The sequence below is a fragment of the Eschrichtius robustus genome, chromosome 3 (assembly GCF_028021215.1).
Source record: "Eschrichtius robustus isolate mEscRob2 chromosome 3, mEscRob2.pri, whole genome shotgun sequence".
Classification (NCBI taxonomy): Eukaryota; Metazoa; Chordata; class Mammalia; order Artiodactyla; family Eschrichtiidae; genus Eschrichtius; species Eschrichtius robustus.
This window is the reverse complement of record NC_090826.1, coordinates 6432592-6456003: the sequence shown is the minus strand read 5'-3', so window position 1 is coordinate 6456003 and position 23412 is coordinate 6432592. Positions and strand designations below refer to the sequence as shown.

Here is a 23412-nt window from a genome sequence, read left to right as displayed (position 1 = left end):
AGCTTAGACCTGGTTTCTTAGGCTCTGGGGAGCTACGGAAGGTGTTAAGAGGGAGGAGAGGGGCTCAGACCTGTTTACAGCTCCCCCAGCACAGGGTGGAAGACGGACACGAGCTCGTGGACCAGGGAGGGGGCAGGGAGGAAGGGCCTGGATCCCAGGGACCCCACAGGAGCCCCCTCAGCTCCAGGAGGGCAGCAGACAGTGGCTGAGGCGGGTCTGGGGGAAGCGTGGACGAGGTGAGAAAGCTGTGGCCCATGTGGGGAGGTGGCCAAAGTCCCCTGCAGAGGGTTGTGGTTTTTGCACCCAACTCTCCCTAACTGGTCAGGACAAGATGGTGGGACACGTTAGCTGCCTATAAACCAGACTCTCCTCAGGGGCTGGCAAGGGGCCAGGACCCCTGTTGCTTGTTTGGGCCTTGTGGTCAGTGTGTCCTGTGTGTCCCCCAAACATCGGGACCGTGCAGTGAGGGTATGAGTGACCAGGGCCCAGTGCAGGGGGTACGACGGTGCGTGGGCACACCCCTCCCTGCTCGGCGTGCACAGTACGGGGAAAGGACCCGCCGGGGTGCACCAGGAAGGGGCCCAGCCAGCTCGCGGTGTCCACTGATGGAAGATGGCGAGAAGCCCCGTGGCGAAGGATCTCGACCCCCTCAGGAAGTCGGAGGCTCATCCAGGTCCATAAACGAGCACTGGAAGATGGTGGGCACGGGTGGGCGAGTAAAGTCCAAGGGCAGGATGGGCGTTCACCAGGGCCATCGGCTCCACCTTCTGCAGTTCCCACCTTACGGGGCATTTCACAATCTGAGCTTTTGGTCCCTTGAACACACCAACCCCATTCTCCCTAGAATAGCTCTCTCCCGACCCCATCACCCATCCTCCTACCCTGCTCGTGTTCTTCCCAGCACTTGGCCTCATTCTCAGGCCTAGAAATCAGTGTATTGTCTGTCTCTCCTCCTGTCACATCAGCTCCATGAGGGCAGAGCCTTGTTGCTCACAGTTGGGTCCCCAGCACCTACCACGGCCTGCCACTCCCAGGGCACTTGATGAGTATCTATAGGGTGGATGGATGGATGGATGGATGGATAGATGGGTGGATGGGTGGATGGATGGATGGATGGATGGATAGATGGGTGGATGGGTGGATGGATGGATGGGTGGATGGATGGATGGATGGATGGATAGATGTGTGGATGAATGGATGGATGGGAGAATGAATGAATGAATAAATGAGTGACTGAATGGGTGTGAGGTCTTCTGACCCCAAAGCATTGTCTGCTCTGACTCTATTCTGGGAAGCAACGTACAGTTAGACAGGCTCTCTGCACGCCAGCACTGTGGACATTTGGGGCCGGATCATTCTTTGCTGTGTGTGGTCATCTTGCTCACTGTAGGGTGTTTACAGCCTCCCAGGCAGCAGCAAAGTTGTGACAACCCAAAATATCTTCAGACATTGCCAGGTGTCTTCGGGGCAGGGGGTAGGGGTGGGAGGCGGGGTGCAAAGCTGCTGCTGGTTTTATATATATATATATATATATATATATATATATATATATATATATATATATATATATATATATATATATATATATGTATATATATATATATATATATATATATATATGCATAAATGACACTCACAGCCCCCTCCCCAAGTCCCCATGGCGAGTGGCCCAATCCCCAGGTGACCTCTCACCCCTCGGGGGAGCCACACTGGAAACCGTAGGCTTTGCTGCTGCCGTTTATTGATTTATCACATATTTACATCCCATCAGGAAACCTGTCACGCCTCCACCCACCAGGGCCCTGTGGGTTTCCGCCGGCCGGCCTGCTCCCGACCCCGGCCCAGGCTCGAGGCCGAAGCCACGGCTCTGGACGTCAGACGTTCAGCAGGAGGGGCCGGTGCTCCTCGGCGGTGGCAGCGTCACTGGGAGGGATTTCGTAGACGACAAACAGGGAGGAGTACAAGCAGCCCAGGAAGGACACCAGGCTGGAGAAGTACATCACGCCGTTGGCGCTGCCCACAGCCGAGGTCAGAGGCCCCAGCACCAGGGACACCAGGATCTGGGCCAGGAAGTACTGGCAGCTCAGCAGCGAGATGTCCACGCCCATGCCCCGCCGGGTGCCGTCGGCGCTGGACCCTGCAAACTGACCAGAGATGTGCGTCAGCCGGACCAGGCCCCCTGCGGCCCTGGGACCCGGCACCCATGCCCAGCAGCTCACGTCCTCCAGGCCCCACGTGCACAGGGAGCCCGGCCAAGACTATGATGATATTTGTGTTCCGAGATGACGACAAGAAAAGGAACCCACGGCCAGCAGGGGCTGGCGCGGGCTCTTCCGGGTCTCCCGCCCCTAAAGGAGATGCAGGGCCTGCAGGGCCCCGGCCTCCTCCGCTCCAGCTCCACCCTCCCCGAACCCTTGTCGCTACGACGCCTGTCGCGCTCAGAGATCCCGCCAGGGTCTACAGCGCTGCTCCTCTGGCCTGTGGCCTCCACCTTGTACGTCAGGCTCCCTCCGCCCCTACCCGGCACCACGCTGGGGGACGGAGGTGACACGTGGTCTCTGCGCAGAGCTGCCAGGTGGCAGCGGGAGTGACTCTGCCCCCAGCACAGGCCACCTGCACCCCATGGCGCCACCCAGGGTCCCGCACGGCCTGGCCCCCCTCCCACATGCAGCTGTGCTCCCCTCTGGGACGCTGCTGAACAACTCCCCCCCCCCCCCCCGAACCGGGGCTGTGTTCCCACAGCACCGGCGAGGTGATCCGTGAATTGGTGTCACGTGAGTCCTGGGGACACCCGCCCAGCCCGTGGGGGCCACCGCGGTGGGGAGGTCGTAGGGGAGCCCTGGACCCGCAGCCCAGCAGAGACCGCGTGTCCAGAAGACTTGACGGGCCTCAGAGCCGGCTCAGGGCCTTCCAGCCGGCTCTGACCCAAGCCTGGTCGAGTGGCCCAAGGCCCTGCGTCCCCTCCCGCGGGGCAGGGCCGCCCTCCACCGAGAACCAGCACGTCCGCGTACCCCGGTGAAGGGGGCTCCCGGGAAGTGACAAGGGGGACCGTGCGCGCAGGTCACGTGCACGCAGGTCACGTGCACAGCCTGAGCGCCGCCCAGGGGGAGAGTCAGCCCCCGGGGCCAGGCCTGGGGGAGGCGCCGGGGGCCCGGAGTTAAAGGGGCTGCGGGAAAGGCAGCTGTCAAGGTGGTCTTTTAGTGCCGTATTGTAACGCCTCAAAGTCACTGCCAAAAATCTACGATGGGAGCGTTATTCGGCCACAAGAAGGAAGGCGGTAGGGACCCACTCATACACAGGGTGGATAAGCCTCGAAAACGTGAGGCTGGGAGAAGCCAGACACACAAGGCCACCTATCACGTGACCCCATTGACGGGAAACGTCCAGGGGAGGGGAGGGCTGCAGGGGTGATGGCCAACGGGAAGGGGGGCTTCTTTTGGGGGTGACGAAAATGTTCTAGAACTGATGGTGTGAATACAATAAAAGCCACTGAATCGTACACTGGAAATGAGTGAACTGCGCGGCATTGTGGTGACTTCTGCCTCGATAAAGCCGTTAAGGGAAAATCCACCCTGAACAAAATACCAAAATTTGACATAAAGACGGGATCCGTTTTCCTGAGTTTTCCTTTAGCCTCAGACGCCACCAGGACTCGGCTCAGCCCTGTCCCTTATCCTGTCTTTAAGTCCCCGATCTCTCGCTCAGCGTGGCTTTGTGGCATTGATGCTCATTTTCAGAAAAACCACATTCACGTATTACTGACCTCGACCGCTGAGTTTTTGGTGCCCACATGCTCCCAGCTGACCCCAAAGCCCCGCAGAGCCCTCTCCTTGCACCTCTCCCAGAGCCGCCCAATTCCTTATGCGGGCAGCTTCCTGCCAGGCTTTATGCTCTGCCGATGCATCTGATAATCTTCCCGTTTGAACGGGGCCCCCCGAGCGGTGCAGCGGGTCCCGGGACCCTGCTCAGGCGGAGAGTCGCCTGGACGTGGGGCCTGAAGCAAGAAGGCCGGCACTCACCTGCTTGCTTTGGTAGTAATCGCACAGCAACGAGTAGGGCAGGGTGCACAGCGTGGAGAACAAAATCCCGTAGGTGATGCAGAGGGACAGAACCACGTAGAGGTTCCTGGAAAGGGTGGCAAGCCCAGTCCCCAGGCCGAAAGCCAGGTAGGCGATGAAGTACAGCGTGCGGACACTGAGGCGCTCCTCCAGCTTCTCCAGAAGAGCTGCGACCCAGAGAGGAAGGTGAGCAGCGCCCCGCCCGGGGCCCCAGGCTGCCCACCAGGCCGGCAGGCGGCTCGCCCCTGACCGGGAGACCCGAGCGGGGGCCCCGGGGAGCCAAGGGACCACTGATGGGGTTGTCCAGATGGGCGGCAGGACCTGGGGTGGCCCCCTTCACACCCAGGGGAGGCCACCAAGTGCTGCAGCAGGTGAAGGGGTCTTTGGGTGGCAAGATCAAAGAGGCTCCAGAGTTTAGGGTTTGCGGCTGGACCCTGAGTTCTTGCACAAATCGTAGTGCTTCTGTCGCTCTCCTAACACGAGGACACCGAGAGCCCCACCCCGGCCGGCCAGTGTCTAAGGACCCTGAGGGGCCTGGCAGCTCGGGCTCCGCATGACGCCCCTTACCGGAGTCAAATACCCCGGGGCCGCTTCCCCACGTCCTGGTGCCACCAAACACCCAGGCCCGCCGGGGTCCGCCAGCGAGAGCCTAGAAATTCTTTCTTAATATGGTCCCTCGACCTCCTACAAAAGTCACGGTCCTGACTGCGCGGCTGGAGCTCGCTAACGGGGTCCACAGTCTGCAGCCGTCAGCTTGAGTCTGGGCTGCAGCCTGTTTTTGTACCACCCGGAGCTAAGAACGGTTTTCACATTTTTAAATGTTTAAAACAAGTCCAAAGAAGACAGATATTTTGTGGCACATGAAAATCATACAAGATCCGAATCCCCGTGAACATCAGCGAAGTTTTACTGGAACTCGGCCCCACGTGGTCATCACGCCTCGAGGGCAGCGCCGGGTCGCCCCACCGGAGCCTGTGGCCGGAAAGGCCAAGAGGCCGGACCCCTGAGATGAAGTTTGGGGGCCGTGCACCGCCAGCTAGGCCACCACTGGGACACCCCAGCACCCACAGGCACTCAGCACAGCGTCCTAGGTCCGTGGGGCACCCAGAGTCAAACCTCAGGGTCATCTCGGCCTCCCCGCACCCACCCCACGTGTTCCACAGCCTCGTTCTAGCTGCCCCCCCCCCACCCCGGTCTCACCTGCACCCTCCCTCCCTCTGGACCAGCCACCACGAGAATCGACACGGGAAGGATGGGGTAGGGGTGGCAGGTGGACGGCACACCCACCCGGGGGTGACCTCGTGGTCTGTCCCTGGGCCCCCACGTGTCCCTCGCTTACGGGCCTGACCCCCCCCTGGCCAGCTGCTTACTCAGGGCCAGACACACGCCCGTCCCCACCCGGCCCTGCCCCGCTGCACAGCACCAGGCGGCGGCGTCCCAAGCTGACCCCTGACGACGGGTCGCTGAACAACGGAGAAAAGAACAGCGCTGTCTCCCCCCAAATTGGGATGCTGTGTCTGCAGCTGTAAAGGTACAACCTTCCTTCACTGAACGGGTACCAGCCACCCTGCCGAGGGCCGCTATCACTCCCACGGAGGCCCCGCCCCGCTGAGCCCAGCCCGCCGGTACCTGAGTAGAAGGCAGCGCTGAAGGCGTAGATGCACATCCCCCAGCAGCCCACGGTGACCCCGCTGTTGTACCTCTGATACGCTTCCGACGTGTGCGGGGCCTTGGGGTCCCCCTGAAATACCACCTCGCCCATGAAGTCCGTGTAGAAGAGCAGCATCCCCTCGAAGGAGAGCCACCCTGGGAGGGGAGAAGGGCTGGTGACCGCTGGGCAGGCGCTGGCCCGTGGCCCCTCCTCCGCCAGCAGGTGGTTTTGACCGATGACCGAAGGAGCCCGTGAGTTTTGTCGATTCAAAACTTAAAGAAGGAATTACCTACAGCTTCACCATGCAGACATGACTTTACCGCTGTTAAAATTTTGTAGGTTTCCCACCCGTCTTTTTAAAACATATATTCTTGTAACATAGGCTCTGTCGCGTGAAGGTTTTGTATTCTGTTCTTTCTCTGAACGTTATTGCCAGGAGGAAAGCTAACCCTCAGCTCCCCCTGTTTCCCCCTCCTCTGCAGGGGAGGCGAGAAAATGCCAGTGGGGCTCCAGCCACAGTGCGGGGGCAGGGGTCACCCGTTTACCTGGGAGAAAGACATTAGGAAGGGCAAGTGCTGATAGAGATCTAATTTGCTCTGTTACCTAGAAAACCACAGTGCTCCTTCCTCTGATTTCCACGTGCATTTCCTCTTTTATAGAGGAAGGAGGTGGTATTTACGGGGTCTCTTGAACCCCAGTAATAATCATGCATGCTCCCTATGCCATTAAATATTCTTAAACAGCCCCATCGCAATGGCAGCAAAATGTTTCACAATGTGGATCCATCTTCCCATTGTTGGACATTTACCCTTTCCCCCATCCCAGTCTTTGGTTAACATGAGTCGTGCTGTGATAAATACCTTGCACGTGTATTCGTGATAAAACCTCTGACTACATCCTTGCAAAGAACACCAAATAGGTAGGATCTCTGGGATAAAGGTGATGGGCATTTTGAAGATTCTTGCCTGTTGCCAAATTGCCTTCTAGAAGGTCATTCTGATTTACATCCCACAATGTTTGAGAGCCTAGATTATCTCAGATTCTTCATCATCCTCAGATGGTCAACAACCCAACAGCAAAGAGACACCGAAGGGAATGGAATGCAAGTTGGGGCTTCTCGGTAGTCATTCGAAAGCCGAGCCTGTGAACGTGAGACCAGCACCAGACGTGTGTGTCTGTGTGTGTTTACGTCTCAGCTCTAAGCGTGAGGGGTCCAAACTGGCTTAAGACACAAGTCCCACCAGTGGGAGAGTGATGTCCCACTTAATTGTGAGTTGCCCGAAGAGCTTTTGGTCCTGAGGATCTGGGCTCCGTGGAGACCCGGCTCTTCCCGGAGAAAAGCCCTCCCCGCGGCCCCCCCTCCCAACCCCGCGCCCGTCCCCACCTCGTCCTGCCCCTGGTGACGCCTGGGGAGGCCGAGTGGAGGGGAGAGGCCTCCGGGCATCCGGAGCCTCGCCCCTCACGCGGGGCCACCCGAGGGGCACAGGACACGCGGGAGGCTTCGCCGCGAGCTCACCCAGGAAGTGGTTGACGCAGAGGTGGCGCAGGGCCTTGGGCATGTTGCAGATGGTGAAGCAGAGGTACCTCATGGACAGCGGCTGCCCCGACGGCTCGCTGGGGCCCGTCAGCTCGCTCTCGTATTTCACGCCATTCAGTAAAATATTGGCCACCTGCAAGGGAAGCCCCCAAAAGTCCCTCCTCAGAGCTTCAAACCCCAGGCACCCCTCGGGAGCGTGTGTTTTGCTTCGATGAGAAAGTGAATCCGAAACACAAACCCAGAGGCCGGGAGGGTTTGTCTTCCTGGGTGGTGAGAACGGGGCACCAAACACCACCCGAAAGAGAGAAATGACTTTAAGGCGTCTCTTCAGAGACGGGAGCAGCTGAGAATAGAATTTCCCTTCGCGGTGCCTGCCTTTGGGCCACAGAGAGTAAGCTAAGACCTTGTGGAATACGTTTGAAAGAAAAGAAATACGGGTCAGTTGAAATTCAGACATTACCAAGTCTCATCTTTTCTATAAGAGAGGATGTAAAAGACTGATTCCAAGGTGACTGGGCATCTGGACAGATGGACTCCTTCCTACACAGGGGTTAGAGCGGCCAACAGAGCCCGTGCGGGGAGCCGGGCACGCAGGCAGCTCCACGTCACCGGCATCTGTCAGGGCAACTCCATCGACAGATACGCTCACTGGCTCAGTTTGCTGCCTGCTCCCGGAATGACAAGGCCTTGCCGCACCGTGGCCCCGCCTGGGCTGGGGGCGCAGACAGCAGCCAGGAGAACCGATGCCTTTGGGAGCTAGACATCTCAAGAGAGGAGAAGATGCCTTACTCTGGGTCCACGCGGGGAGCCCGTGCTGGGTCGGCACCTGGACGTTCCGGGTGGGTGAATGAAAAGGAAGGGAACTGCCCACGATGCCGGTTCCAAGGGCAGCTGCATCAACAGAGCTTGTCACCCACAGCTGCCGGAGGAAGACTTTGACTGACACCTATGTCCCCACTGAGCCCAGACGTGTTCATATTTAGCTCATGAACTTTACTTTCCTCCAAAACTGATTGGAGAATGGAAAGTTTTAAAAGGATTGAAAAGAGATTTTTCAACCAGAATTTAAGGACTGTATCTAGAAGCCAGGTGGAATATTGGGAGACAGGACAGGATGACCCAGTGCTGAGAAAAGGCTTGATGACCTGCTCTGCTGTCATCAGGAGGGAGGACGACACGCCCTTGACTCGAGCAATCCGAGAAGTGGCTTTCCTTTGCCAATGATGGGATTTCTTCCGGTGATTTTCAGTTCTTCAAACGCTTTCCAGATCTGAGCTTGTGGATGCCGCCCACGGGGACCTGGATTCTTCCCTGCAGGGCTGGCACCCACCTGTGCAGAGCGCTTCCTCGAGATGGGATGACATTGGGTTTAAGACACGATAGAAGTGGCCCTAAGACCGGCTCGCGGTAGCACAAAGGAGGCGCGGTTAAGCTTCAGAATTTAACAACGAAGCGAACATGCGCGGCCATCTCCCAATGTCAGCCTCCCACGAAATCAGGGGGTCTTCCCAGGCACGGGAGCGTGGGTGGGGATGTCTGACGGAGGGTCGGGCCGGCAGAGCGGGGCCTGCTTCACGGGAGACACGGCCACGTGGCAGCCGTGTCCAAGGGGCATGTCCAGGTCACCCGCCTTCAGAACTGCCCCCCTGGGGGCCTGTGCGGGTTGAACAAGGGTCATAGGCTTTCTGCTCAGGAAACGCCACCCCCTGGGTGCCCCTGAGGGCAGGGAGGCCCTCGCGTCTACTTTAAACGAGAGAATAACTCTCTTTAATATAAAGTAGCCTCTTCCAAGATCGCGGACCCTGAAAGCAGCTAAAATCCCACATGTCAGTCTGTGGCCTTCCAGCCAAGGCACATACATCACAGACAGCCTTCCGGAAGGTTCTCTCCTTCCCAGAACACGCCTGCGCCCTTTGGGATCCAGAGTATTGACGGCCTCTGGGCTGGTTGGTTAAGGTTGCCCACCTGGGGAGGGAAGGAGGCCCCAGAAACAGCCGCCAGGGTTTATGTTTTGTTTCTGTCCTTCAGGAGGACTTAGCTCAGTTGGCACTGCGTGCACACAGCCAACGTGGGCCGGACGCGGCGGGGAAAAGACCAGGAATGACCGCGATACACGTGACGCTGCAACAAACTCACCGGATTACCCCTGGGCAAACGTAAGGGTGTTTAAAAGAGCCACCCCTTTGCCGTGGCCAGTGTCTTAAAGTGCGACCCCTGGCAGAGACCCTGAATGCATCTGTGGGCTCACGTCGGGCCCGGAATCCCGGCCCTGACAGGCTGAAGAGGATGAGGATGTGAGGATGGGGGTGTCCCTGAGGCCCATCTATTAGACCCAAGTCCTTTCTGACTGATAGGCCCACATGGGCCGGGAATCTCCTTCCAGATCATCTGACGAGGGGGGACCACGCACAGTGCCGACCGCTGGCTGGCTGAGCCCTGGACCGCTGGCTGGCTGAGCCCTGGGACCCCTGGCTCCCCCCTCCCCCGGCCCCCCGGCGTTTGCTTTTACCTGTTGACTGAAGGTCACGTTCCTTCTCCTGCTGCTGTCGGGGCCACCTCCCCCGGCGGCGTCCGGGATGGCCAGGGTCTGGGGTCTCTTTAGGATGCCAGCCGACCGCGGCTTGGAGGTGTCCAAGGAGCCCACCCTCAGCACGTTCCCGTCGGGGCCGGTGGCCAGGGCGACGTCCCTCCGGTCCCCGAGGCCGCGGTCCCGGTGGCAGAAGCCATCGGGGGCCCGGGGGAAGCTGACGCTGACGGCCTGCCTTGGGGCGCTGCCGGGGATGGCCAGGTGGCCGTCGTGGCCGCCCGTGAAGCAGTCGATGAGGACGCCGTCTATGCTGGACGCGGCGAAGGACGAGGCGAACTCGCTGATGCCCGTCAGCGAGCTGTCCCTGCTGATGAAGCTGCCGTACTTGGGCGTGAGGGGGCTCAGCGGGGAGATGGGGCTGGAGAGGCTGGCGTGGAGGCCGGCGGCCGGCGGGCAGGGGGCGCCCTCCTCACCCAGGACAGGAGGGGAGGGAGGCAGCGGGAGGCTGGGGCTCTTCATGGCCGGCCTCTTCTCGCCCGGGGGCCGCAGGGGCCTCTCGGGGATGCTGACCAGGGTCAGGACGGTGGTGGTGCTCAGGATGACGGCCGTGAAGACGTAGATGACCCGCAGCTGCCCGCCCAGGGCTCTCCCGAAGCCGGTTTCATCCCAGTGGATCCCCCCGACCACATATCCGAACCCTCCTCCGAGACCTGGGGAGAGAAGCGGGGCGGGGTGGGGGGGTGGAAGAAAGCCCCCGGGGAAGGTGTTCGCTTCCTTACTTAACTTGTAAAATCCACCCCAAGGACCCAGACGTATTATCTGTCCCACCTACACCCCAAAGAAAAGGAGAAGAGAATGGGATTTCCAGGGGGACCCTGGGGGACCCGGTCCCCTGCCCTTGAGGGCCGTCTGCCAGGGCATGATGACCACCTGCCCACACTCTGGTCCCCTCTGCACACAGCGTCTTAGGAAGACCGAAAGTGAGTGTCGACGCTGGGTCACCTGTCCCCTTGGAGTCCCGCCCCTCCCCCAGCTTCAGTGCTGTGTAAACACGGGAGACCTGGTCCCCAGCACACAGACCACGCGGGAATTTGTGTGGCCACCCCTGTCTTGCTCACCTGGCGACATCGTCCTTGGGCCTGACCACCATTAAGGAAGAAGTCACCCCTGGGCTTCCCTGGTGGCGCAGTGGTTAAGAATCCGCCTGCCAATGCAGGGGACACGGGTTCGAGCCCTGGTCTGGGAAGATCCCACATGCCGCAGAGCAACTAAGCCCGTGCGTCACAACTACTGAGCCCGTGTGCCACAACTACTGAGCCTGCGCTCTACAGCCTGCCAGCCACAACTACTGAGCCCATGTGCCACAACTACTGAAGTCTGCACGCCCAGAGCCTGTGCTCTGCAACAAGAGAAGCTGCCGCCATGAGAAGCCTGAGCACCACAACGAAGAGTAGCCCCCGCTCGCCGCAACTAGAGAAAAGCCCGCGTGCAGCAACGAAGACCCAACGCGACCCAAAATAAAATAAAATAAATAAATTTATTTTAAAAAAAAAAGAAAGAAAGAAAGAAAGAAAGTCACCCCTAATGGGTCACCCCTGGTGGCAGCTCTCCGGGCCCTGGAGCCATCAGGGAACAGGAGGGCTGCAAGAATCTGGTCCTTTCCTCTGATCCCGCTCACTGATTCCACGGCCTCAGGGACCCAGCAAACAGCCAATGGTTCACACAGCGCAACATGAAAATGTAGCTGATGCCACATGGCGCCCGGCCAGTGGCAAAAGACGTTCTCACCTCCAGAAATTGCCGTCTCCTCCTGCCCAGCGCTGGGCTTCCAATGGCAAGAGCAAGGCCAGGCCGCCAGGGCTCCGCCCGCCCAGCCCCTTCTCAGCCCCATCACGCATCTTAGGTGCTTTTCGATTTTGAGTCCAGCTATATTCTGACCAGGCTACTGGTTGGGATGATAAAACTCTTGGTTTACTCTTGGCGATGCAGGGGAATCTGCATCCGACCAGCATGGGCCCTCCCTCCCCTCCACTTGGGGAGACCCAGCCATGTCAGGAGTTGGCCTCTTCAACAGAATCGCCTGTGGAAAGGCCTGGACTCAGACACGTTCAGCCCAACCTTTCACATGTCCCTATGGTGGGACATGACCCTGAATCTAGTTATTTAATGGCTTTCTGTAGAACTTCATTTGTTCCAGACTCTTCTTACGGGCCTCTTAATCTCATGTCCAGCCCCCCCTCCCCGGCTTTATTATTCTTAACTTTCCACATTCATGGTCCTAATTAGCTTCCCCCACTCCTTCTGAAGACAGAGTTGCAGTTCGGTGACACTTAATCAAGGTCAGATTTGCGAGAACTCTATGAACTATTTTTTTTTTTTAAATGATCGAAGCGATACGTTTGCACAGTTGAGGAACTATACTCAACAACAGAGAAACAAACAACCTGATTCAAACAATGGGCAAAGGACTTGAGTAAACATTTCTCCAACGATAGACGCATGGCAACAAGCACATGGAAAAATGCTCAACATCACCAATCATTAGGGAAGTGCAAATCAGAGCCGCAGTGAGATACAACCTCACATCCATTAGGATGGCTACTATCGAACAATCTTTAAAAACCCAGAAAACAGTAAGTTGACGAGGAAGTGGAGAAATTGGAACCCTTGTGCAGTGTTGGTGGGGATGTACAACAGTGCAGCTGCTGTGGAAAACAATAAGGAGGCTCCCCAAAAAACTAAAAATAGCATTATCGTCTGACCCAGCAATTCCACTTCTGGGTAGAGGCCCCAAAAGAACTGAAAGCAGGGTCTTGAAGAGATGTTTGTACACCCATGTTCACAGCAGCATTATTCACAATAGCTAAGACGTGGAAGCAACCCAAGTGTCCATCGAAGGATGAATGGATAAGCACAGTGTGGTGTATAAATGCAATGAAATATTATTCAGTCTTAAAAGAGTAAGGAATTCTAACATACGCTACAACATGGATGAACCTTGAGGACATTATGCTCAGTGAAATAAGCCTGCCACAAAGACAAATACTGTTTGATTCCGCTCACATCGGTTCCTTAGAGCAGTCAAATTTGTAGAGACAGAAAGTAGAATGGTGGTTGCCAGGGGCTGGGGGAGGGGAGATTGGGGGGTTATTATCTAATGGTTATAGAGCTTCAGTTTTACAAGATGAAAAGCATTATGGGGATGGATGGCGGTGATGGCTACACAACAGTGTGAAAGTATCACAGAACTGTACACTTAAAAATGGCTAAGATGGTAAATTTTACGTTATGTGTATTTTAACACAATTTTAAAAGAGGAAAAAAAAAAACCAATGCAGAAGAGTACAGATCTTCATGTACTTACTACAGAATTACATCCTGATAAACCCATTGTAAGTTGAAAATATCATAAGATGAAAATGCATTTAATACACATTCTTATATATAAAATAGATAACCAACAAGGACCTACTGTATAGCACAGGGAACTATACCCAGTATCTTGTAAAAATCTATAAGGGAAAAAAATTTGAAAAAGAATATATGTATATATAAATATATGTATAACTGATTCACTTTGCTCTACACCAGAAACTAACGCAACATTGTAAATCAGCTATACGTCTATTTTTTAAAAAGGGGGAAAAAAAGAAAATGCACTGAATACACCTAACCTACCGAACATCATCGCTTAGCCCCGCCTACCTTACACGTGCTCAGATCACTTCCATTAACCTACAGCTGGGCCAAAGCATCTAACACAAAGCCTATTTTATAATAAAGTGTTGACTGTCTCATGTAACTGACTGATGACTATCCTGAAAGTGAAAAACGGCACGGTGGTCAGTGTAGGGTTGTTGACCCTCGAGGTCACGGGGGTGGACGGGAGCCGCCGCCCAGCCATCACAAGAGAGGATCGGACTGCATATCGCTAGCCCAGGAAAGGGCAAACTTCAGATTCAAAGTACAGTCTCTACTGAATGTGCATATCTTTTGTCAAGGCAAAAAAATCGTAAGTCAAACCATCATAAGTTGGGGACTCTCTATATAAGATAAAAAACTAATTCCTTGTTCCGACCCTCCAAACTCCTGCCTGCCTGGACCCACGCAGAAGCTCCCTGGACCCACGTGCATACGGGACTGTAAAGAGAGATGAACAACGACGTTTTCTAGAAGAAGCGACTGAGGCTTGGAGAGGCCAAGCAGTTGCCTAAAGTCCCACCATGAACAGGAGGAAAAGCACAAAACCGATTCCAGATTTCAGCTCCTGGGCCACCCCGGCCTCTTCATACAGGTCCTACACATATGATCTCTTTCCCTGGATTTTTAGAAATCCTTTCCATTGCTATTTTAAATGGGATTGTTTACTTCCATTTTATTTTGGAACAAGATAATTGTTTTATATACAAACGCTAGAGGTATTGATTTTTATATGATACTTTGGTAAGCAAACATCATACTGAATTCTCTTACTGTTTTGCAGTTGATTCCTTTGAAGGTTTTGTTTGTTTTATTCTTTTAAATTTTATGTATTTATTTATTTACTTATTTATATTTTTGGCTGCCTTGGGTCTTCGTTGCTGTGCGCGGGCTTTCACTAGTTGCGGTGGGCGGGCGCTACTCTTCATTGCGGTGCACGGGCTCTAGGCACATGGGCTTCGGTAGTTGTGGCATGTGGGCTCAGTAGTTGTGGCTCGCGGGCTTAGTTGCTCCGCGGCACGTGGGAGCTTCCTGGACCAGGGCTCGAACCCGTGTCCCCTGCATTGGCAGGTGGGTTCTTAACCACTGTGCCACCAGGGAAGTCCAAGCACAGACTCTTTATTTTTTTTCTTTTTTCTTTCAATGTTATTGAAGTATAGTTGATTTACAGTGTTGTGTTAATTTCTGCTATACAGCAAGGTGATTCAGTTATGCATATATTCTTTTTCATCTTCTTTTCCATCATGGTTTATCACAGGATATAGGATATAGTTCCCTGTGCTGTACAGTAGGGCCTTGTCATTTATCCATGTTATATATAATAGTTTGCATCTGCTAATCCCACACTCGCAGTCAAGCCCTCCCCCAGCACCCCTCCCCTTGGTGGTCATTCCTGCCTCCTTCCTGACTTCCGTGGGAATGTTTCTCATGTCTGGCATCAAGCACAGCACAGGGGTGTGTGTGTGTGTGTGTGTGTGTGTGTGTGTGTGTGTGCACACAGTCAATTGTCATTATTCACGGATTCCATATTTCAAATTTACCTACTCAGTAAAATTGATTTGTAACCCCAATAAATACATATGTAACGCGCAATCACTCTCGGATACGTGCAGAGCAGTGAAAAAAATTTTTTTTTGCCCGGCTTGTGGGATCTTAGTTCCCCGACCAGGGATTGAACCCGTGCCACAGCAGTGAAAGCGCCAAGTCCTAACCATTGGACCACCAGGGAACTCCCAGAGCAGTGAAAGAGTCGCCCGACACACACGGTCCCGGCTAAGACTTTCCACAGTGATGTTCTGCCTTCTTGCTTCAACTCTCACACTGTCAACAACCATCCTTTTCATAGTCTATGTGGGTGCTACATATTTGCACTTCTGTGCTTTTTTTTGGGTGACACGCTGTTTACTTGACAGCCCGCAAGTGTAGCGCTACTGCTGTCTAGGGTTCCCAAGTGCCCGGAGCCCGCCATGTGTCTTATGGGGAAAATATGTGAGTTAGGCGAGCTTCGTTCGGACACGAGTCATAGTGCTGCTGGCCGTGAGTTCAATGTTAATGAATCCGTGGCATATACTAAATAAGATGTCTTTAAACAGAAACACATGGAACAAGGTTATGTATTGATCCGTTGACAAAAATGATGTGGCCAGAGGTTCGCAGGAACCTAACCCTGTATGTCTCCATGGGCCACGATTCGAGGCTGGCTAATTCAGAGCTTGTGACGCCTTTGAACGACACAACTACCTGAATGAATAACGAGAATCAACGATGTATAACACTATTTACACACGGTTATATACACACACACAGAGCTATATACGCACATATATATCAACGATATCTTCCATAGAAAAGAATGAAATAATGCCATTTACAGCAACATGGATGGACCTAGAGATGATCGTACAAAGTGAAGTAAGCCAGACAAAGACAAATATCATATGGTATCGCTTATATGTGGAATATTAAAAAAAAAAAATGATACAAATGAACTTATTTACAAAACAGAAGTAGACCCACAGACATAGAAAACAAACTTATGGCTACTGAAGGGGAAGGAGGGAGCAGGGCTAAATTAGGAGTTTGGGATTGACATGTACACACTCCTATATATAAAATAGATAAACAACAAGGACCTACTGCATAGCACAGGGAACTCTACTCAATATATTGTAGTAACCTATAAGGGTAAAGAATCTGAAAGAGAATATATATATAACTGAACCACTTTGCTGTACACCTGAAACTAACACCGCATTGTAAATCAACTATACTTCGATAAAAAAAGAAATATAGATTAAAATATAGATATTATAGTATATAATATGTGTACTGTTGATATACGTCGTTTGAGACACGCACTCTCAAGCACTTCCGTGCTCGCCCACGTCTTTGAATTTTGTCCCCGTTGCACAGAGCCTTACCTGCCAGGAGGGCGTGGATGGTCAGGCCCCGGTCCTGATCGGCGGGGCCGCACACGTCCATCATGTACGCGTGGCTGGGGCTATCGGCCGAGTCCGCGCTGAAGTCCATCAGCGCCACGCCGCACACGGTGAGCAGGATACCCCACTTGTGGTCGTGGGCCGTGTCAGCCAGCGCCGTCCCAATGTCCCTGCCGTTGAGCAAGAGTGAGAGGCCCAGCAACGCGCCTGGGGATGGAGAACAAAGTCACCGGGGAAGCGCAGCCCTGCCGGCCCTGGCGGCCACCACTTCCGGCTGGCATCTTTAGGGGCCCAAGGACTCCTTTTTAATCAAACCTTAAGCACTTGGATCAGGGTTTTTATTTCATCAAGCATAGCAGGAATGATACAGACTTTATTAACTTTTTTTTTTTTGGCCGTGCTATGCAGCTTGCGGGATCTCAGCTCCCCAACCAGGGATTGAGCCAGGCCCATGGCAGTGAAAGCCCGGAATCCTAACCACTAGGCCACCAAGGAACTCCCTTATTAACTCATTTTTAAAAAGTGATCAAAATGAGATATTTTCCAGTTAACCCAGACTGGATTACAGGGTGCTCCCCGCCACCACACCAGCGACACGATCTGGATAACTGTTTTGGTCAACACTCTTTTAGATTTTCCTAAGAGGAAGCAGTTGGGGCCTTTTTTCTTTTTTCCATTTTATTTCAATTCCAAAACAACAGACCTATAGCCAGGACAAGAATGAAAGGGCGTCTCCTTCCAAACCTTGAGGTACATCGGTCACTCCAAGCACCCAACAGTGGCTGCAGTAGGAATCCTGAAACAGAGCAGGTCAGTGGTCACTGCTGGGGTCCCCGTGGTGCCTGGGGACCAACTCTGAAGCAGCTTCATCAGATTCCTGAAACACCTGCACCCAAACGTCCCCAGGGCGTCAAAAGAATAAGACGATGAAACTCAGGGTCAGCAACAGAAACCTGAGCTAGAAAACAAAAGATAAACAGACTCTTGGAATCACCCAGCTTCTCCTTAAATTTTCTACTTAGGCCCCTACAAGGCCCGAAGGGGCCATGACCTTCTTGGGAATCCAAGAAAGGCCAGGACCTCCCAGACCCAAGCCACCCCCAGCTGTATTGCTTGGCTCCTCTGATGACACAGCCTGGCACGGGATGGTGGAATCCTTGGGGTCCGCTGAAGCCTGGTCCTTAATCTGGTTTAGAGAAAGTCACTTAAGATACGGGGTCTGACCGGCCATACCTGTGTTCTGCTACAGCCCCACACCACTGGGGGACTTACTCTGGCCCCTCCCTTGTCCCCTGGGGACCCTCAAGCTGCCTCCGCTGAGGTTTCTGGAAGCTTCTGGGAAGCTTTCGGAGGCCATCACCAGCGGGCCGAGCGACGGCTCACCGAGGATGGGGCTGACGAACCACACGAGGCTGTAGAGCTGGTCGGGAAGGCCCATCTGCAGGAGCACCGGGGTCACGTATGCCGTCTCCATGGCATAGCTGAACTCGACGCCGAAGAGGACGCAGCCGTTGAAGAGCAGCTCCCGGAAGGACCTCTGGGGGTGCAGGTCCCCGAAGTCCACCAGCTCGATTGGACACGGGGTGTTGGGGGGCGGGGGCGGCGACGGCCGGATGCACTTCCTCCTCTTGGGGTGTCGTTTGAAGTTGTTGGCCCGGTGGCTGATGTGCCGGGTCATGGACCCCGAGTAGCCGGCGACCGGGGGCCTCCAGAAGTCCTGAGGGGTCAAGGAGGGGAAGAGGGCCTCTCCCGGAGGGGCGCTGCTCACCGGGGGGATCATCACAGGGGGCGCCGGTGGGTGGTCCTGTGGGCAAAGCGCGTTCGGGGGCAGCCGTCACCCGCGGGGCCTCCAACCCGCGAGCTCACTTGTCCCGGTGGCTCTGCCCCTCCATCCCCCGCGGCACCGCTCACCCGCCCACGTGGGAAAGGTGAGCTCACTCGGGGCACCCTTAGAGCCGACGCCGAGCCCCCGGAGTGGCGCCTGCTGTATGCACGGTGTTCCTGGGCCTCACTTCCGCATCGGGGCAGCCCACCTGCCCGAGGAGACCAGAGCCAGAGAGAGGATCAAGTCCTTCAGGTCCCTGCGCTGAAACTCAAGGGGACGGTTCCCCAAGCAGGCTCCGCCGGGAGGGTCCAGCAAACAACCCCGAGGAGCGGGAGCCACCAAGCGCCCCATGGCTGCCCTCAGGCCGCAAAGGAGGCCGAGCTATTTTAGGACCTGCGGCCCATTTCCAGGGCTAATTTCGCCCTTCCCTGCAGGCCCCAGGCGAGCAGAGGGGGAAGACCAGGCACCCTGGGGGGAGACAGGACTCACGGGCACCCTGAGCGCTTGCAGGTGGTGAGGGGACAGCCCTTCCTTCTCGGGATGGGGAGTCACACCCTCCCTAATACCTGGGTTTACTCTCCACCCTAAGCTGGAGGAGCCAAGCCTAAAAGCAGCTGAATGAGTCTAACTCAAGCCTTTTCCTTTGACATCAGCTGGACAAATGAATTTTCAGTCGAGTCAGGAGAACTGAGACTTTCATAGTGTTTGAAATGCTCTCTTTAAAGAAATAAACCGACTCCCTGAATCCTGCTTGTTATAGGCAACACGCTGAATAGGGGATACAGTTTACCAAAAAAAAAAAAAAAAAAAAAAGAAAGAAAAAGTGAGGGACAGAAAGAATCCGGGAGGATGAGAAATAGATTTTCCTCCATCCTCAAATTATTTTTTTGAGGAACTTTCGCTATGCCCTCGTCCTGGGTAGGGAATTAGCAGGCGTGTAGGCTAATTCACAGACACTCCCGCCCACTCCGTCCCCCACCTCCCTGGGGTTTACAATGTGTGCTACTCGGAGACCTGCCCTTGGGCATCCAACTGTTTTCACTGCTTAGAAATTAATCTAGATTGTAAACATTAAAGGAATAGATTCTAGCATGTTGACCTGTGCATTTTAGCCAATGTCAATTTTACTAAGCACAGGGAGAGGAAAGCTACTAAGATCAGAGGGAAAGAGACAGATAAAAACATGAGAGGGGAAGTTCTGCAATGGGTTTGACCTCTCTGACACAGCTCACCCCATCTGTATCACAAAAAAGCAATCGCCTAAGTTTCCTTTGGAGTCCTTCCTGGGAAGTAGGCCCTAAACCTGAGATGACATTCCCAACATTGATAGGTTTCCTTACAAGAACACTTGTTATTTACCAAGATAAAGAGTAGAGGCTTTCTTTCAAAATCAGTTTTTAAGCTTTAGAAATGAGGCCCTTATTTCTGACTTTAACTTACTGTACACCCTCCATCACACTCGTGCAAGTCGATAACTTCTTTATGAATCACTCTGAAATTCCTTATCACTCCAGATGTGCATCCCAAACTCCCCCACTACCCCACCCACTCGGGGATTGTCTTCCTTCTCTTCAGAAGACACCAGTGGTAGAAATGATTTATTCTAGAGACGTCCCAGCAGGATTCAGAACATCATGTTAACACAACAAACTATCCATCCACCAATCCATCCATTCATCCACCCATCCATCATCCATCCATCCATCCATCCACCCATCCATCCATCCATCCACCCATCCATCCATCCATCCATCCACCCATCCATCCATCCACCCATCCACCCATCCATCCATCCATCCATCCATCCATCCATCTACCCATCTTCCCACCCACCCACCCATCCATATACATATCCACCACCCATCATCTAATCTACCCAACCTACCCGTCTACCCATCCGCTCTTTCTAATATCCACCAATCCATCCATCCATCCATCCATCATCCATCCATCCATCCATCCATCCACCCACCCACCCATCCATCCACCCACCCATCCACCCACCCACCCATCCATCCATCCATCCATCTACCCATCTTCCCACCCACCCACCCATCCATATACATATCCACCACCCATCCTCTAATCTACCCAACCTACCCGTCTATCCATCCACTCTTTCAAATATCCATCCATCCATCCATCCATCCATCCATCCATCCATCCATCCATCCTTCCACTTGCCCCCCTACCCACCCATCCTCCCATTTGGCTGAGTACTGAATACCAAGACACTGAATTTATAGAGATAAAAGAAGGACATAGTTCTTGCCCTCAAGTTAGGTGCAACAGTGGAGGAAAGACATGCTAAGCAGTGGGACCCACCCATGCAAAGGAGCTCCGTGCACCAGCTGGGCACAGTGGCGATGTGGTGATGAGAGATGAACCCATCAAGAAGGGATTAGTTGACCAGGAAGACTTGGTAAGAGGTAGATTTCACACCAAGATGACAGGGAATGACAAAACCAGCGAATCAATCTGCTCTCGCTTCTAGAAAAGGTTTATCTTATGACCTTAAAAAAATCCCATGCTCTCCTCTACAACAAGAGCAGAGGTACCTAAGAACTATGCAGACAAGTAATACTTCATTAAAAACATAATCCACTTATGAAGATTAAGTCAAGATTTTAAAAAATTAAAAAAAAAAGTTAAGCTAAGCATCTTGTTTATGTTCTCACAGGTCTCACTCAGGCCCTTGTACATAGTAAATGCTCGAGAAAAATGGGCTGGTCTTGCCTTCAAAAACCCAGGTGGTTGTTAGCTGTCCCTGGAGCTTCATTCATTAAGATCATAGAAATAGAGGACCCGCTGGAACACCGCATAATAAGACTGTCTCCTTAGAAGTCAGAAGGAAGACCTTAGCCCAGGTGTGTCAGAGAGCTTAACCTGACTTCACCTGTCTGGTCACAGCCCCGTACCTGCCTCTGTGGCTAACTCCCTCTGTGCCTCTCTACCTGCCCCTTCAGGCACACGACGCCTCTCTTTCCTATTGGCATTTTACCCCCATAAAGTGAACCTATGTGAACACGCGTTAGAAACCTTCCCTTTCATTTTAGAATGAAGAACCACGGGCCCCATTTGGAAGAATTTTAGCCTTACACAGCATCAGGCAGAAGTATATTTTTGAAAAGGGAGGGTTTTTGACCCACTTAAAATGGACTATGTAAATAGTCCATGTCTCTACCTGTGATGTGACAACTTCACCATCACCTGCCCACCACCTCCAGCTTTAAAGCACAGCCTGCAGCCTGTCCGAGCAAAAGTGAGACCCTCACCGCCCCCATCCTACACCCCCCACCGACACACATCTAAACCGAATTAAACCTGGGCTTGAACAGAGTCTTCACTAAGGCTTCCCCTTCAAGTTTGGGGGATCAGGATTACCACTTTTATTTAAAAATACATATATTAAAAGCTGTCCACGAAAGTTTATTCTAAGGACTATTTAAAATTCACTTTTGAATGTTATAAAAAAAGAAAGTAAAATGTAAACTAGTACAATAGAATTTTAATACACTAATACAAATATTCATCAGACCATCTCGATCACACTGTATTACCATTTACTCAGCCCCCCAAAAATGTGCACATATTCCTGGACCCCACAGGTTATATGCTGGGTTCACTGGGCTTCTAGAATACAGAGGATGTTTCAAGGAATGAATCCCTCAAATTGTGTTATGGGATGACTAAGCAGCAATTGATTAATAAAAATAAACAATGTCCATGTAATTCGAATGCTTAAAATCACCCCACTCTGACCTCAAATCATTTCCTCATTTCTCTACGTGAAACCAGGCTTCCAACTGTGGGGTGACATGGGGCCACAGCCCTTCCCTGCTCTTCCTTCTACCAATTCTCAAAGTTAATACTTTAAGGAAATCTTCCCAGACCAGTAAAGGGCTCTGTGGACTTCAGGGGATGTATTTAATCAGCTAGTTGCTCAATTGTATGTCACCCACTTCTCACTTTTGATCTGTGGCAATCTGGCCCCTACCTGACAGCCAACTGATCCCCAAACCCCTGGTGAGGCACACATTGAACTTTCATCAGCACCTGGTTCTACTTCCCTATAAAAGCTGAAAAACAAAAACATTATGATAACCCCACAAACAACGTGTCGAGGACAGAATGAACGGAACTGCTATAACCCTCCCGTTTCAGCCTCAGCATGTTACCCTTGACAAGAAAGCAGAAGTCCTTGGTGCTCCTCATAAACTTAATCCTGGGATGCTGAGAGAGATTATACCAGGGCCCCAGCCATCCAGAGCATTCGTTAAGCCTCTGGCGGGGAGGTGAACCGGAAGCTGATGACACCTGCCCAGGTGACCTGGGAACAGGCCTCCCGGCACCAATAAGCAGAGCTTAAGCCTGGGGCAAATTCCAGTGTTTGATCTCTTTCCTTGCAAATGTGAAATAAATCTGTCACCCAACTGCTACCCTTCTCAGGGCGGGAGAGTTCTGCACTCAGGGGGCGAGACGTGGGCTCCACTGACAGTTCAATTAATTAGACATGCAAGAGGAACAAAGGTCTCGGTGCCAACCTCCAGTCCCAATCCTGGCACTCTGATTACCCTGGGGCCTAAGCCGCGACGCTGCCAGCACAGAGCCGGGAAGCCGTGCGGAGGGCACAGGAGGAAATGGAGGTACCTGTGGGTCCAGCCAGGAGACATCCCTTTCCGAGGCCGGGGTCCTGCCTGCCCCGTTCGCAGCTCGGGTCCCGGCCCGGCCGCCCCCGGCCCGCCGCTGCTCCTGCAGCATCACCCCGCGGGGCGGGGCCGTGACGTCACAGGCTGCATCCTCGCCAGGCTTCATCCTCGCCGCCTACGGCCGGTACCCGCAGAGCATCCTTAAAGCGGCACCGCCCTGCAGTCCGCCGCGGAGGCGCTGGACTCCGCGCAGGGCCCCCACCCCTCGCCAGCCGCTCCTCCTCCCGAAGTTTAAAGGCCGGCAGAGTCTGCAAGGAAAGCTCCAGAAACAGGCCCGCTAAGACTTCCGCGGGCTGAGGCGTTCTGGCCTTGGTGGGCCCCTTTCTCCATAAAAAAAAAAAAAAAAAAAAAAAAATATATATATATATATATATATATATATATATAAATTATATATATTAAATATATATAATATAATTGTATATTATATATTATAATTATATATAATATATAATAATTTTATATTA

General features: G+C 53.4%; 1 protein-coding gene across 1 annotated transcript; it reads right to left on the bottom strand.

Moving 5' to 3' along the window:
* Positions 1–1874: 1874 nt before the first annotated feature.
* Positions 1875–22991, bottom strand: SLC45A1 (solute carrier family 45 member 1). Its single transcript, XM_068537715.1, has 9 exons — positions 22887–22991; positions 17795–18215; positions 17115–17207; positions 16394–16618; positions 9756–10483; positions 7226–7379; positions 5688–5864; positions 4020–4225; positions 1875–2144 (listed from the first exon to the last, which is right to left on the bottom strand). The coding sequence occupies exons 2-9, from the start codon at positions 18189–18191 to the stop codon at positions 1875–1877; spliced, it is 2250 nt and encodes a 749-aa protein (XP_068393816.1). The 5' UTR covers positions 18192–18215; positions 22887–22991.
* Between the last annotated feature and the right edge of the window lie 421 nt (positions 22992–23412).